The sequence below is a fragment of the Zingiber officinale genome, chromosome 5A (genome assembly GCF_018446385.1).
Source record: "Zingiber officinale cultivar Zhangliang chromosome 5A, Zo_v1.1, whole genome shotgun sequence".
In the NCBI taxonomy this organism is placed as follows: domain Eukaryota; kingdom Viridiplantae; phylum Streptophyta; class Magnoliopsida; order Zingiberales; family Zingiberaceae; genus Zingiber; species Zingiber officinale.
This window is the reverse complement of record NC_055994.1, coordinates 117,654,308-117,669,927: the sequence shown is the minus strand read 5'-3', so window position 1 is coordinate 117,669,927 and position 15,620 is coordinate 117,654,308. Positions and strand designations below refer to the sequence as shown.

Genomic DNA, 15,620 nt, shown 5'->3' with positions numbered 1-15,620 from the left:
ACAAGTTGGTGCATGTTTCATGGTACCTCTCTCATTGCTTGGAAAAGTAAGAATCAAGATCGGGTGTCTAAGTCTTCCACATAGTTGGAGTATCATGTTATGTCCTCTGCTTGTTCTGAAATAGTTTGGCTTTGGGGACTATTGGGTGAGCTTGGGTTTCCCCAAATTGAGCCTCTACTCTAGTCCATGCGAATAATACTAGTGCTATTCAAATTGCTTTCACGAGTGCACTAAGCACATTGAAGAGGATTGTCAGTCTATTCGTGAAGCATATAATGCCCACGTCATCACTCTTCCACATATCACCACTGAACTCCAAATTGTTGATGTGTTTACTAAGGCTCTCTCCCAACACAACCATCATTTTCTTATTGACAAATTGATGCTGATCACTCAACATCAATTTGAGGGGGATATCAATACAAAGATTATGGACTACCAATTATAGAATTTATTTTACCATAATTATGTTATTAGCTGTGTATATATTATTACCTAAAATAAATTATCTGTAATTAGTATATTAACTGCATATATCTTCTTACGCACAAAGTTTGTACAACAATTTCTATTTAATGGAAAGGATCCTCAAGAGGAAAACATTCAGCCATTTACTCAAATTTGTCAAAAATAAACTGTCTATCTCTACATCATTAACCTTGTTTATATACCTAAGCACCAAACTCAATCCAATCAACATACAAACAACAACAAGACCTCTATTCTCACTCCTTATGTTAGATTCAACCATGGTTTAAAATTTTGAACCGTATTGGAGTTATGGTTGATTTATGATCGGAATGATATAGTTTTAGTATCGTATCATGCTATGCTGACACGATTTCGGTACATTTTTAAATATAAAATATATTAATTAAAAAATATTATTATAATATTTGATTATTGTAAATACTTATTATTAGATTAAATTAATATTTAAAAAAATAAGATTGAGTAAACATTAATTTAGGATTAACTAAAGTCTAGACATACTAATTATGATTAAGTAGGTTTAAATTAAATTGAATTGAATTTATTTTAATGAGTTTAAGGAGGAAATTTTTTTCTATATATTTAAGGAGAAAAGGAATAAGAAAAAAATTAAAAAGATTTTTTTCCCAGATTTAAGGAGGAAAGAAATAAAAAATATTAAAATATGAGAAAGAAAGTGAAAAATTTTGAGAGAAAGAATTAACTATTAAATTTTTTTTTAAAAAAAGTAACAGTATAAAAAAAATAATTGAAAAAAAAAACTCAACTTCGCGAGGCTGCCGTGGTCTTGCGCGAGGCCTTTGCGCAACTGCGGGGCCTCACGGGTGTGTTGGTCGGTGGGTGGAATGATATGTTTTGCTTGTGTCACCCGGTACAGCACGAGATTTTAAACCATGAATTCAACTGCTTAGTTTGATTGCTAAAAATTCTTTATGAACTATGAATGTCAAAATAGCAATCATGATCTATGGACCCCAATCATTATAGAGATTATCCACTACAAATAAATGGGGGTAAGTGTTGTTCACTTGGCACCCCAATGGCCACTATGCATTTGATCTATACATAAAACAATGACAACCAATCATTTGTAACATGAATGAACCATTACATAAGAACTTAAACTCTAAAGAATGCTACATTCATCCATGAAATGGATGCTGCAAGTGAAGGAGAAAATACAACACACAATGTCACTGTAGTGTGCTAAGGGATTTATAGCTGTTGTTATCAAGCATTGCAGTTGTGACAACAAGCAGAATGGGAGGCAGCGACAATGAGTGGAGAGTGAGAGGGCAGTGACACAATGACTAAGGAGATTGAAAAGAGCAGTAGCAACATCAACATAGTTGAAGAGGGAGAGGGCCTTTAATCATGGTATATTTAGCGAATGGCGAGAGCAAGAAAGTTGTTGGCTCTATAAAGGGAGGGGTTGCATTGTTGGCCAATAGTAAAGGAGCCTGCTGACCACAGAACCATGAGTTCACAAAGTAGTGGATCATAGTGGTAAATTTTGTGAGTGTGAAGAATGTCACAGGAAGGGTTGTATGTGATGGACGTTGACAAATACAGTTGCAAATGACAATGGCCAAGGGGCTTTTGCACGAGGTAAGGGTGAGCATGAGGAGGGAAACACACCAGGACGGTTGAGGGTGGGAGGGGTGATATTGCACTGTGCAAGTGAAGAAGAGAGAATGGTTTTTAACATCCCCCAAATCCTAACCTGAAATTGATCAAGTCAACTAAACCTATGTGATTCAGTTTGACCTGATCCAATTCCGATTCAAACCTGATTTCTATAAAATCAGCTTGTAAACATTCTAGTTCAGACTTGAATCAATCAATTTATCCCTAAATGCAATCCAATGCAAGGTAATTATCTACAATTAACTCCCTTTTTCTCTTATTAATCCCCACTAAAAAAATCAGCATACAATATCAAGTGTTTGTTTTGTCAGAACTTGTACAATTGAGAAATCTATTACTCTTCTTTGATCACCAGTTTTAGAAAAATGGACTTTGTTTATTATACTATTCTATTAACTTTTACTATTACTATGGTCATACTACCTTAATAGTTTAACAAAATAGCTTGATGATAAGAGCTTCTGAACCATACATTGAGTCTTCTTTTTAATCCATCTGCCTGCATCATTCCGGATAATTTTAAGACAACAATTTATACCTCTTAGACCAGACTTTAGTGGTATATGTGCATAAAAAATTTTGATGCAGTGAAGCTGGGGAACTTTATTCGAAGAAGCTTGCAGAATTTGTTGAGAAAAAACTGAAATCTGAGAGGACAGCTTCGGTAAGGATCCATTTCCTTTGGTTGATTTCTTTTAGCATTAAAAATCATGCTTGTTCCCTGCAAACCTTTGTGTTTGTTTCTTGCAGATGTTTGTCTTATATTTTAATTTGTTTCTACTTTCCTAATCTTCTATATGTGAGTATTTCTTTAACTGAGGTTAGTATGATTATCCATTGTAGCACTTGGATGATGTTTATTCAGGTGATATAAGTTGCATATTTTGTTATCTTGCCAATGTGATTCTGGCACCTATATTTTCATTTTAACTTGTATAACAATATTGGACCAGGAGTTGGCACCATTCTTTTTCTTGATGTACATTTTACTAAGTATTTATTTTTTTAACAGCCTGAAACTTTCTAACAACTAGTTACCTGATGACTTAACTATTCATACATAACTATGATCCAAAATTGAAGTGATGTTAATAAAATGTTCAAAATATCACCTTACTATTTTTATCGTTTAAGTTGTAAAATTGTGTAGTCCTTGAGCATGATACTGTCCTTCAAATTGATTGCTGGGTTAAGGAAAAAAACAATTAATATATTATCTAATAGTTGGAGAACAAATTTTTAGGTACTTTAGTTTTTTTCCTTCTTAATCACAAAATATAAACACTGGTTATGATCCAGTAAACTAGGATATTCTTGGCTGCCACATCAATGACCATTTTTAATAAGTGAGCATTAAGCATCAGAGTATGACCTTATTAATTTTAACTTATGTGATTGTTATATGAAACTAATCATCTACTAAAGTATTTTATTCTCCTTAGGTTTGTATTTTTAGGATCTCTTCATGTTACTTATCATGTCTCTGAGCAACACTTCATGTTATAAGAAATTTCTTAAAATATCAAACATTTTGTTTTGATTAGCAATATTAATTTGTATTTCAGTTTTTAATACCAGGTAAGAATTTATCACTCAGCCTGAAACTGTCATGTGCATATCTGACTATGCTGTTGTATCTCATTAAAACTTTACCTTTTTATTTAATCATCTCAGATATGGACTAGTACACTCCAAAGAACGATTTTAACTGCAAGTCCAATTGTTGGATTCCCAAAGGTATGGTCTGTTGTCTATGATTTCAATTTGACAATGAAATGAACACTCATGCTTATCAGCTGCACTTCTCTAGTTTATAATGCCCTTATTACCTATAGATACAATGGCGTGCTCTTGAAGAGATAAATGCTGGAGTATGCGATGGAATGACATATGAAGAAATAAAGAAAAACATGCCTGAGGAATATGAGTATGCAACAATATGTAACATATTATTTTACTCAGTTAATGGGAATGGAAGAATCTTATTCAATAAGAAAGAATCATATAATGCCCCAGAATTAACCAAACAGTTAAAATATTAATGCTAAAGTATAACTGTCATCGGTTTCTATTTTATTATACAAAATAGAAAAATTAGATATTGATCATACCTATCTTGCAAAACATATGCAACATTTATGAAGTTTTGATGGCCTGTTCTCTGATTTGAAATTAGTAACTTGATTTATTCTATAAAATAATATAATCTTCTTAAATTCCCCTGAACTTGAAGTACTGGATTAGGAAGTTTGCAAAGATAAAGAATACAACAACCAAGTATTATCCCACTAAGTGGGGTCGGTTATGTGGGTCCTCTTATACCATTAAGTTTTAACCCTCTCTATATCATCGATTTTTAAATGAATTGTATCCTATCTTATCATTGCTAAGAAGTCTTTTTTGATCTTCTTTTTCATCGTTTAATATGCATATTTATCATAATAATTTCACATCGCCTATTTGAAGCATTTATTGGTTGTCTAATAAGTATATGTCCGTATGCAAAGATAAAGGATATAATTGAAGATTAGAAAAGCAAATAAACTAGGATTTCATTATGTGGAGATAAAAGTGGAGAAAAATATTAAATGAGAGAATGAGAAGTACCAGATTTTCTTAGAGAGAATAAGAATGTGTCAAAATAAATATAAGTTTTGGCACCTCCTTTAAGAGATATTGGAAGAGCAATTAGTTCCAATAATAACTAACCTACCTTTAGATCTTGAAATCAAGGAGATATATAGCCAAAATGCAGAGGATAAAAAATAATATTAGAATCCCAACATCTAATTTAAGAGAAATATAAGAAATGCTAACAAATAACAAAATTTTGACATTCTGCGCTATGCTGAGTGGATGTAAGAAGAAGGTAAAAGTCTAACGTTGACTTCTAGAGAAAAATAAGTTGGAAGAGAGAGAAATAACTAATTCCTTTAAATCCACTAGTCAATATTTCAAAAGTTAAATGCAAGAGTAAATGATGATGCATTTAAGTACATAATGGTATATTTGGTAAAGGCAAGGAAGAAAATGATTAGGAGAAAGAACTTGTGATGGAGGTAATTGGAAGACTTCAAGGAGAAAGAACAACTACCTTGTGAAGATTAGGAGGCCACAGGCCTCATGGAGCTAATTCAGGGCATAACAAACCATCAGACTTAAAGAAAGGTGATGTTCTCATCGTAATGGGAAACCCACAAAAAGAGGAAGTGAATAATAGGAAATCTGTTTAGAAGCATCCAAGGAGAGGGACAAAAATGAGATTCATGGAGCGTGTGGAAGGCATGCTGCTCATTCAAACTTATAACTTCCCCTCTTGATGGAAAAAACTCTTGCAAGATATCTAATGATCAATTGCTCTTATACATAATTGGGAATAATAGAACAATCTTATGAATTTGAAAAGAGAAGATTGCCTCATAATCCTATAAAGCTTGGCCACGGTTTCTCTTTCTTGCACTTTGAAGGTAATGATTTGTGATTACAAGCGTTTGGCAAACTTGACCTCCAATCCCTTCATGTAATTGCTTCTCCCAAAGTTCCATGGCACAAAAGTAGGCTCCAATTTGATTTATTTCATGAGTGGGACGAATACAAAGTAAATGATGTTGAACTTTTTAGTTCCCCATATGCTTCTCTCTGTAATTGCATCCGATCTTTGATCTTTCCATCACTGTCCCTAGGAGCCTCTAAACCATTTTTCATTATTAGTGTGATGTCAAATTCGATTTTAAAAATACTTCCATTCAATGTTTCCACATTAAGAATCTCTCTCGACTTTGGTGAATAAATATTGGATCCTATCATTACTAGACTTGTAAAAGCATTTCTTAACTCTTGCTAAAGCTTTAGCATGTTCACAATTAATGCAACGGAAATACATGAATATAAACACTAGCACAATTGGTTGTGCTTCGGAACCCTCATTCCTGCTCTAGTTGTGACTCTTCAGTGAGTCACTCTCCAATTCCCATTAGCTTTCTCCTTCTTGGGTCCTTTTGGAGGTGAAGAAACCTCTCACATAAACCTTCTTACAAGATTAAGAACAAGTAAAAGCTTGGAAGACTAAGACTATGAATACAAAAAGAGAGAGCTTAAGAGATTAAAAGATAAGCATAAAACACCAACCCTTGCAAACTCCCCTAGGTCCTTTTATAGCTTTCAAATTGTCAATAACTTTTATGTTTTTTCTTTTAATTACTCAACTAATTGTATTTCCAGCAGGCCGATTTCATGATTGCTATAGTCTTTGGTTTGCCAAGGGATATCTGAGTTGACTTTGCTTGGTTTCATGATTGCTATAGTCTTTAGTTTGCTAATGGATTTTTGAGTGGACTCTACTTGTTTTTAGTCGATTTCATTCTTCGCTTCATTCACTACTCTCTTAACTTGTTTCTTGGCTATTGTATATTTTTTTAAGTTTTCCTCTTTCTTACAAATATATAATTTCTTATAAGCTATTCGTTTTTCCTTCACCTTCTCTTGTATTATCTCATTCTACCACCAAGATTCTTTACTTAAGGTGCATGTCCTTTGACTCATCGAGTACACTCTTAGCTACTATTTTCAATTTTGATATCATCTTATTCGATATCGTATTATAGTCACCATATATTTCCCTAACGCTTGTTCTCCTACCTTCTTCGTAAATATATTTTGCTTCCCATCTTTTAACTTCCACCACTTAATTATATGAGTCGTATATATTTTCTTTCTATTGATACTATCCTTGCGTATATCCAACATTACTAATATATGTTGGGTGGTTAAGATTTCTCTCGGGATCACCTTATAATCTTTTTAAATCTTTCTATCCTTCTTTCTAACCATAAGAAAGTCAATTTGTGATTTATTATTCTCACTTTTGAACGTGACTAAGTGTTCTTCTCTTTTCTTAAAAAATGTATTAGCTAATATAAGGTCATATGCTATCGCAAAATCTAATATAGTTTTCACTTCCTCATTTTTTGCTCCAAACCCATTACCCTCATGTACCCTCTCATATTTCTCATTTTTCACTCCGACATGCCCATTTAGATCACCTTCTATTAAAATCATTTCATTTGATGGAACGTTTTGTAATATTTCATCTAAGTCGTCCTAAAACATTGATTTGGTAGCTTCATCTAATCCTACTTGTGATGCATATACGCTAATTATGTTCATAGTTTTTTTTCGTCACTATTATCTTAAGGATTATAATTCTATCCCCTTTTCCAACTACTCTTACAACTTCATCCTTTAACAAACTATCTATAGCAATACCCACTCTATTTCTTGCTTTACTCTTTCCTGTGTACCATAACTTCAAACCCAAGTTCTCTATCAGTTTTGTCGTCTTGCCTATCCATTTTATCTCTTGTACATACAAAATACTAATTATTCTTCTAATCATCGTATCTACTACCTCCATTGATTTACTAGTGAGGGTTCCTATATTCCATGTTCCAAATCTTAGATTATTAGTTTTCCTATCATATTTATTTTTATCCAACCAATGGTGTGAGAACTCTTATCTATTTAACACTACACCCAAGTTCTCATAGAGATATAGTGGTTGTTGTTGATACGTTACAGTTGGATTCTACAACACAAACTCTTACATATTTAGCACTACACCCTGGTTCTGGAGATGTAGCGGTCCTTATCGAGATGTTACAGTCGGATCTTGCAACGCGTTCCTTCTGGGAACAACCTAGGATTAGTATAATAGTTTAATGGATCCATTCATTGAATAGTTTAACGCTGGCTGATAACTTAACGCAACCCTCCTCCTTTATCCGGACTTGGAATTGGCCATGACTGGTTCGTGCGGAGTTCCTAGTCAACAGTATAATATTTCAAATTTAAAATTAACTAAGTTGACTAACTAGTCTTAATTAACTTAGCTTCATTTACTGTCCAATCAACTCTATTATAAACAGAAACATTTTGTTTGCTTGGAATAAAACCTTAATCGATTGGTCAGTCAACTAACTAGTCAATAGTTGACTGATATGAGGTTGAGTCGGCTCATCTTGGAATAAAACCTTTTTATTTGCAAGAATTATATCTCTGATGGACTACCTAGTTAACTAATGAACCAATAGTCAATAGAATTTCCATTTAGTTAACTCAACCCAAAATAGAATGTTTCTGTTTGCTAGCTTTCTGCCTTTAGTTGAATTCTTGGTTAACTAATAATATTAGTAGATCTGTGACCATCGACTAAGTCATTGATTTCAAGCCAGTAACATTTGTTTCTTGATCAAGTTGGTTGCTCATAGTCTGTTATAACTCACATGCCTTGAGTTTTTACCTTCGACACATAATTGGTGGACTGAAATCTATTGAGACTTCTCATCTACCAAGATGCCTCACCTCAGATCTTCCTCATCTGCCAAGTGGACTTCTCCTTTGCCAAATGTCCAACCAACCTCAATCCATTTGGTTTTCATCTATCTGCTAACGTTTATAGGATTTTTTTCTTTTTGCTAATTGTTTTGTCAATCTCAACTCACTTGGACTTTATCCATTGCACCTACAATGCAAATGTCAAAGTAACTTGCACCTGCATGCATAACTTTGCACCTTTACCAAACACATCAAAGCCATATGGTTGGCCATGGCAATGATTGCACCAATATGAACATTTTTTTACCTTGTGTTACTTGGATGAAGTGAATAGATAGGAATCTCTCCAGGCGAGCTAAAGAAAATGTGAGAGTTTCATTTTCTTCAACATATCCTAAAAAATGAAAGTTTTGCTCTTCCATATAGTATTACATCATAGCACTTATTCCTGAAACAAACTACCCAAAAGATTTTTCCATGAGAATGCTTGCAGTTGCATAGGTTAACTCTCAACTCTTGATTTAGGAGGCTTATGCACTCTTCCTTTGATGGTAAGAATTAGGTGCAGAGAAAATTATTTTTTTGATTGAGAGCTCAAAAATAGAGTTCGACATTAGAAATCAAAATTAATTCAGTCAGCAATATATTTGTTCTTTGACATTGAGTCAAATTCCATTTGTGATGTAGTTTTATTCTGCCTATTTAACTTTTTTCTCATGGGTTCACGTCACTGGGGAAATTGTTTGAATGGGAAAAAAAATCTTTATTTATTCTATAATATCTTCAAAGGCAGTTTAGTTGCCAAGGATAACTGTTCTAGAGTGATTATTTTCTTTTCTATCCTTGAGGTATTTCTTCGATTTCTTTTTCCTAAAAAAGTTCTTATTCATGTTAACATTTCAGATCACGTAAGAAGGACAAGCTTAGATATCGTTACCCTCGTGGAGAATCATACTTGGATGTCATCCAAAGGTTTCTTTTAGCTATGTGATTTAATTGCTTATGTTTTGTGCTTTTCATTATAAATTCAATTATAATGCTTCCATAACTATTGTTTATGTTTCTGATTTTTAGATTGGAACCTGTCCTTATTGAGCTTGAACGACAACGTGCCCCAGTTGTCATCATATCTCACCAGGTACTTTGTTTGAATAATTATGTTAATGGTTCTTTCACCTGGTCATAATTATAGAGTTATTGGTAATCCTTTAGGCTGTATTGAGAGCACTGTATGCATATTTTGCTGATAGACCATTGCAAGAAATTCCTCACATTGAGGTAAGTCAACATGTTAATTGAAACTCGAAAATATGTTTCCATTGAAGCTTTCTAACAAGTTTTTGGTACCAAAAAATTTAGTGTCTTAGCCTTGGTAAAACAGTTGAGTCCCCTGACTGGGTTTATTTGTACCCATGTAGGTACCACTTCACACAATAATTGAGATCCAAATGGGTGTCACTGGTGTTCAAGAGAAAAGATACAAGTTGATGGATTAATTTAGTTCCAGGATGGCGTAAGCATGACACTATTTCATGTAGCTGACAAGACTATTTTACTGTCATAACTTTTGTAACAAATTGAAAATTAGCTCGGAAACAAGCCGCTCCATTTTTTGTAATGGCATTTATCAACTGTGAAGAGACTTATCAGAGCTATTCTTTTCTGTTAATCTTATGTGTATTTTCTGCTCCATAAGGTACAAAAACCTTGTATATTTTGTTCATACTTTCTAGCAGGTGGCACAGCTTAAAAGAACATTGAGCTTAATAACTACTTGTGCAAAACCTTAAACCTTCCCAAACATTCTGTTAGTTGCCAGGTAGTCTAAAATTTGATGCGTCAATCATGTTGCTGTTCACCTTTTTTGAAATTTCATAACTGGAACGGTGGAACCTTAGTCCCTGCAGGAATTTAAAGACCGACACAAAGGTACTCTATGTGCTTGCACTTTGCTTAGTCGATGTGAAGTTATTTGGTGTTGGAGATCTGGATATCCGCCTAAGAATATCCAGATTCTAGATACCCATCTTTTCTTTTTGTAGTAACATCCTTCATCCTATGTGCTAGCCTTTTCGAGTCTATTAATGAGTTTTGACCACTGCACTATTCTCTTCCATTAACTTCTTAAAAATTTAAATCCCCTAAATTCATTAATGAATAGACCTAGAAATCAGCTCCTATGAATTTCTATAGTCCTCTGGAGTCTAAATGTCATTGTTTTTAAAAAATTAATACTTGGTGTTTAAGTTGTGGTGTTGTGGTGTTGTTTTTTAAACACTAGCACCAGATATGGTGCTATTTTTAAAATTAGCATCACAACAATGTTAGTGATATCAACACTATAGCAGTTTAAGCTTAGGGGCTAGTTTTTAAAAACTAGCACCAAAGTAATTTTGTATTTTATTATTTTATTATTTTTATTATAAAATTGGTTTTAGTTATCAATTTTATTTCATTCTTTTATAATTAGATATTAAACAAATATTTTTTTTATTAGCCTTTTTTTATACGTTTACTTTTAATTAAAGTTTTAAAAATAAATTAAAAATAAATAAATTTAGGGTAGGTTTAAATTGAAATTTAATTTAATTTAATTTAAGAGAGAAGAAAAGAGAGATTGGTGTATGCATTAAAAAAGAGAGAGGAAAGAAAAATTGAAAAAGCGAGGGAAGGAAAAAAAAATCCTTGACTGGGGTAAAATTGGAATATGATGTGCTTTTTATGAACAATGAAAGTTAGGTATGCCTTTTCGCAATATGAAATTTTAGGACTGCCCTTTGGGTTGCAGATAAATGAAATGGTTTATTTTTTTTTAGTGGGATTAAAAAGATACAATAATATCTGGATGGGGCGTTTGATGAGGTTTGAGTAATGGATAGACGATCAGATTTGGTAGGTAAGCAAGTGAGAATTTTTAGCAATTTAGGTGGATTTAGAGTGCATTTAGGATCAAATTGAGTAGAATACTTGATCAAGGGTTCTCTTTTGGTGATAAATAAAAAAAGATACACCTTTTATGCTTTGGATTTAGAACCAAAAAATTAATAGACTAATAAAATATTCAAAGGATCATTTTGGTCTAATTGATCTCATAGTTAATTTTTAATAGGTGTAAAATATTTCATTGGATCTCTAATCTTTCTTATGCAAAGGACTGGACTACTATGCTAGGAAAAAAATGTCCTTTATGATTTATGATCCGGCGAATAGAATAGGGGGCCCCCGTTCTGAAGGGTCGACGCCACGTGGAAATCAAAAGGCCAGGTGGACCGGGCGGTTGACCGGAGAAGGTTGGGTCGACCTCCCAGCCAGCCGGATAGGAGTCGTGATACTGGCGCTTGAACGAATAATAATGAGGGGCCGAGCGGAAGTCATGCTTGCCCGAAGATATAAAGTAACATAGCGCTAACAGTCCTTGCCTAGCACCCTACCGAAATCTCCCCAGCGTATCGATACCAACGGCAGGTCGGACGTGTTGTCCGGCCGGCGCGTAAGATGAGGGTCGTCCGGATAGCACTCCCCGTCCAGCCTGCTGGACGGACCCACCGGCCTGTGGCAGGTAGAGAAAGACAAGAATATCTTATGACAGCTGTCAAGCCCTAGGGCTAGGTCATACTCCTAGTCTGACAGCTAGGTGTTCTCCTGTCCCATCGAAGACGTGCTTGGACTGTAGCAGTATGGCGTCAGGTAAGCTTTCTGACAGACACATACCGAGGTGTGGGCTGCGGATACGTATGTGCCTCGGTGGACGTGCAGGAGCTCCTTCACCACTCTATATAAAGAGTCTCATACTTCGCCGGAGGGACGCGTTCAAGACCTTTGGAGCTACTTTTTCCACTACCTGCTTACCTGACTTGAGCGTCGAAGGGTCGCCGCCAGGAACCCCTTCCCGGCCCGACTTCTGTGCAGGTTCGCCGGAGGTTCATACGACTAGACGGAGGTCCACGTCATCGACTAGGAGAGCGTCACGTGCCCAGCGTCCGTTGGTTCAGCGATTCGGACAGGATCAATTTGGCGCCATCTGTGGGAACGCTCCTGCTTCCGAACGGAAACAATGGACGAGGCTGGACGACAACACACGGTGACGCTTTCCACGGAGGAACTCGACGCTCTGATCGAGTTGAGGGCCGCCAAGCTCGTGGAACAAAAACATAAAGCAACAGCCGAGCGGCCAGAGCAGCAAGCAACATCAACGTCGGGCGGTCGAGCGGAAGCACCACCTGCCACCGTTGCATTTCATCGGGCTCTATTTCGCACCCCTGAAGCCGCAGCAGCTCGTAGAGATCGGGGATCTTCTTCGGACGAAATGCCTAGACGAGATGACAGAAAAGGAAAAGCCCCCTGAGCGGACGCATCGCCCAAGAGGATTAATCGCCAATTTTCAGAGGCTATTCTACGAGATCCTCTGCCAAAGAACTACGTGCCTCCGACGATCGGCGAGTATAATGGGACAACCGACCCAGATGATCATTTGGGTAAGTTTGATAACACAGCTACGCTCCATCAATACACAGATGGAGTAAAATGCCGAGTTTTTCTTACCACTCTCTCGGGATCGGCTCAACGGTGGTTTCGAAGGCTGCCGGACGAATCTATCACAAGCTTCAAGGACTTCCGAACGGCCTTCCTCCACCACTTCGCCAGCAGTCGGCGCTATCAGAAAACCAGCGTTAGTCTGTTCGCCATCAAACAAGAAGCCCGTGAATCGCTCCGAGCTTACATCCAGCGGTTCAACAAAGCGGCCATGGATATTCCAACGGCCACCTCGGAGACCATGATGAATGCCTTCACACAAGGCCTAGTGGATGGGGATTTCTTCCGATCGCTCATCCGAAAGCCGCCCCGAGACTACGACCACATGCTACACCAGGCCAACGAATACATCAACGTGGAGGAAGCGCAAGCGGCCAGGAAAAAAGAAACTACAACCGAGCGGGCTCCTCCTGCTGAGCGGAAACAGCACGCCGCTCATCAGCCGCCCAGAGGACCGAGGGCCGAAGCAATCCGCTCCCCCCATGCCAGGTCCCACGTGCAAGAGGTAGCTGCCACCCGGCCAAGGCCAAAGAAGAGATGGACCCCGATGTTCTGCTCCTTCCACCGGACGGATACGCACAACACAAGGGATTGTCGAAGTCTTCCCTTCGTGGCTCATCCCGTGCCCCGGAATGGCGGCCGACAGTCTCCCTCAGTCGACAGGCGACAGAGAACTAATGAGGCCGATCGGACGAGAGCTGATAGGCGACAGCAACAGACTCCCGATCGGCATCGTTCTCCAAGGCAGGACAATCGCCGAACGTCAAGAGAACGGTCCCGACCGTCCGCTCGGGAAGAAGAAAATAGAAGCAATACTTCCCGAGGCGAGATCAACATCATAGCTGGTGGGCCGACCGGAGGAGACTCCAACCGAGCCAGAAAGGCGAGAGTCCGGCAGCTCCAGATCCATGCAGTCAGCTGTAGTCGAGAATGAGCGGAGGGACCCGAAATCAGTTTCGAGCCCGGGGACTTGGAAGGAGTTGAAGTACCCCACGACGACGCTCTGCTCATCAAAGCGGTAATAGCCAACTACACTATTCACCGCGTATTTATTGACACAGGAAGCTCGGTCAACATCGTATTTAAGAAGGCATTCGATCAACTACAAATTGACCGAGCCGAGCTGCTACCCATGACAACCCCGCTCTACGGGTTTACGGGCAATGAAGTCCTGCCGGTCGGGCAAATCCGGCTAGCTATCTCGCTAGGAGAAGAGCCGCTCAGGAGGACGAGGACAGCGAACTTCGTGGTGGTGGACTCTCCCTCATCCTACAACGTCATTTTGGGACGACCGGCGCTCAGCGAGTTCCGGGCGACCGTCTCAACCTTCCACCAGAAGATCAAGTTCCCCCTGGAAGATAGAGTGGGTGAAGTATGGGGAGACCAACTAGCAGCTCGGCGATGCTACATTGAAATGGTCCGAGCAGAAGCAAGTTCCGCTCGGAAATCACCACGGATCGAGGTGAATGCTATAACTGAAAAGCCTCCCTCTTTAGTTTATGAAGAAAAAGAGAAAGTGCAGATACACCCGACCCGATCGGAGGCCACGACCTTCATCGCGTCCCATCTGGAGGCCAATCAGAAAGAGGAGGTAATCCAATGCCTCCGAAGAAACCATGATGTCTTCGTCTGGTCGACACATGAGCTGCTCGGAATTTCGCCGAGCATAGCGCAGCACGAGTTACATGTCCGACCGGACACTCGGCCGATAAAGCAGAGAAAAAGAGATTTCAGCGCCGAGCAGAATGCCATCATCCGGGCAGAGGTGGAGAAGCTTCTGGAAGCCGGCCATATACGCGAGGTGCAGTTCCCGAGCTGGCTGGCGAACGTAGTATTAGTCTCCAAGCCGGACAACAAATGGAGAGTATGCATAGATTTCAGGGATCTCAACAAAGCTTGCCCGAAAGACTTTTATCCCCTGCCCCGAATAGATCAGCTGGTGGACTCTACGGCCGGCTGCGAATTAATATATATGCTCGATGCTTACCAAGGCTATCATCAAGTGCCGCTCGCCCGTGAAGATCAAGAAAAAGTCAGCTTCGTGACGGCCGACGGCACATATTGCTATAATGTGATGCCGTTCGGACTGAAGAATGCGGGGGCCACATATAAGCGCTTGATGAACAAAGTATTTAGAGAGCAGATCGGGCGGAATCTGGAAGTTTATGTGGATGACATTCTCATCAAGTCCGGCCGAGCGGCCGATCTCTTCAAAGACATGGAGGAAACCTTCCAAACGCTACGCAAGTATGAAGTCAAGCTAAATCCCCAGAAGTGCCTGTTCGGAGCAAAAGGAGGGCGTTTTCTGGGGTACATAGTGATCGAGCGGGGCATTGAAGCAAATCCCAGCAAGGTGAAAGCTCTACAAGACATGCCGCCTCCAAGAAATACAAGGGAAGTGCAGCGTTTGACCAGTCGGATAACTGCTCTGTCCAGGTTCATCTCCAAAACTGCCGACCGGAGCCTTCCTTTCTTCAAAATCTTGCGCAAGGCCACTAAATTTCACTGGGACGAAGAATGCGACCGGACGTTCGAGGATTTGAAGGCATATCTGAATTCCCTCCCGGTATTAGCCAAGCCGGCTGCGGGCGAGCCACTTTGTATCTACCTATCTT

At 38.4% G+C, this 15,620-nt stretch overlaps 1 protein-coding gene across 5 annotated transcripts in view; it reads left to right on the top strand.

The window, feature by feature from the left end:
• LOC121981473 (6-phosphofructo-2-kinase/fructose-2,6-bisphosphatase-like) overlaps positions 1-10,162 on the top strand; it is a 56,286-nt gene extending 46,124 nt beyond the window's left edge. For 4 of the 5 annotated variants that reach the window (XM_042534004.1, XM_042534003.1, XM_042534007.1 and 1 more), the window contains 7 exons: positions 2,728-2,803; positions 3,814-3,876; positions 3,975-4,066; positions 9,376-9,444; positions 9,547-9,610; positions 9,685-9,750; positions 9,891-10,162. In XM_042534004.1, coding sequence (XP_042389938.1) covers positions 2,728-2,803; positions 3,814-3,876; positions 3,975-4,066; positions 9,376-9,444; positions 9,547-9,610; positions 9,685-9,750; positions 9,891-9,968 — 508 coding nt within the window. In that variant the 3' untranslated portion in view covers positions 9,969-10,162. Of the gene's footprint in view, positions 1-2,727; positions 2,804-3,813; positions 3,877-3,974; positions 4,067-9,375; positions 9,445-9,546; positions 9,611-9,684; positions 9,751-9,890 lie in introns of those variants that run through there. The other variant, XR_006111820.1, reaches the window with a different exon arrangement.
• The last annotated feature ends 5,458 nt before the right edge of the window (positions 10,163-15,620 follow it).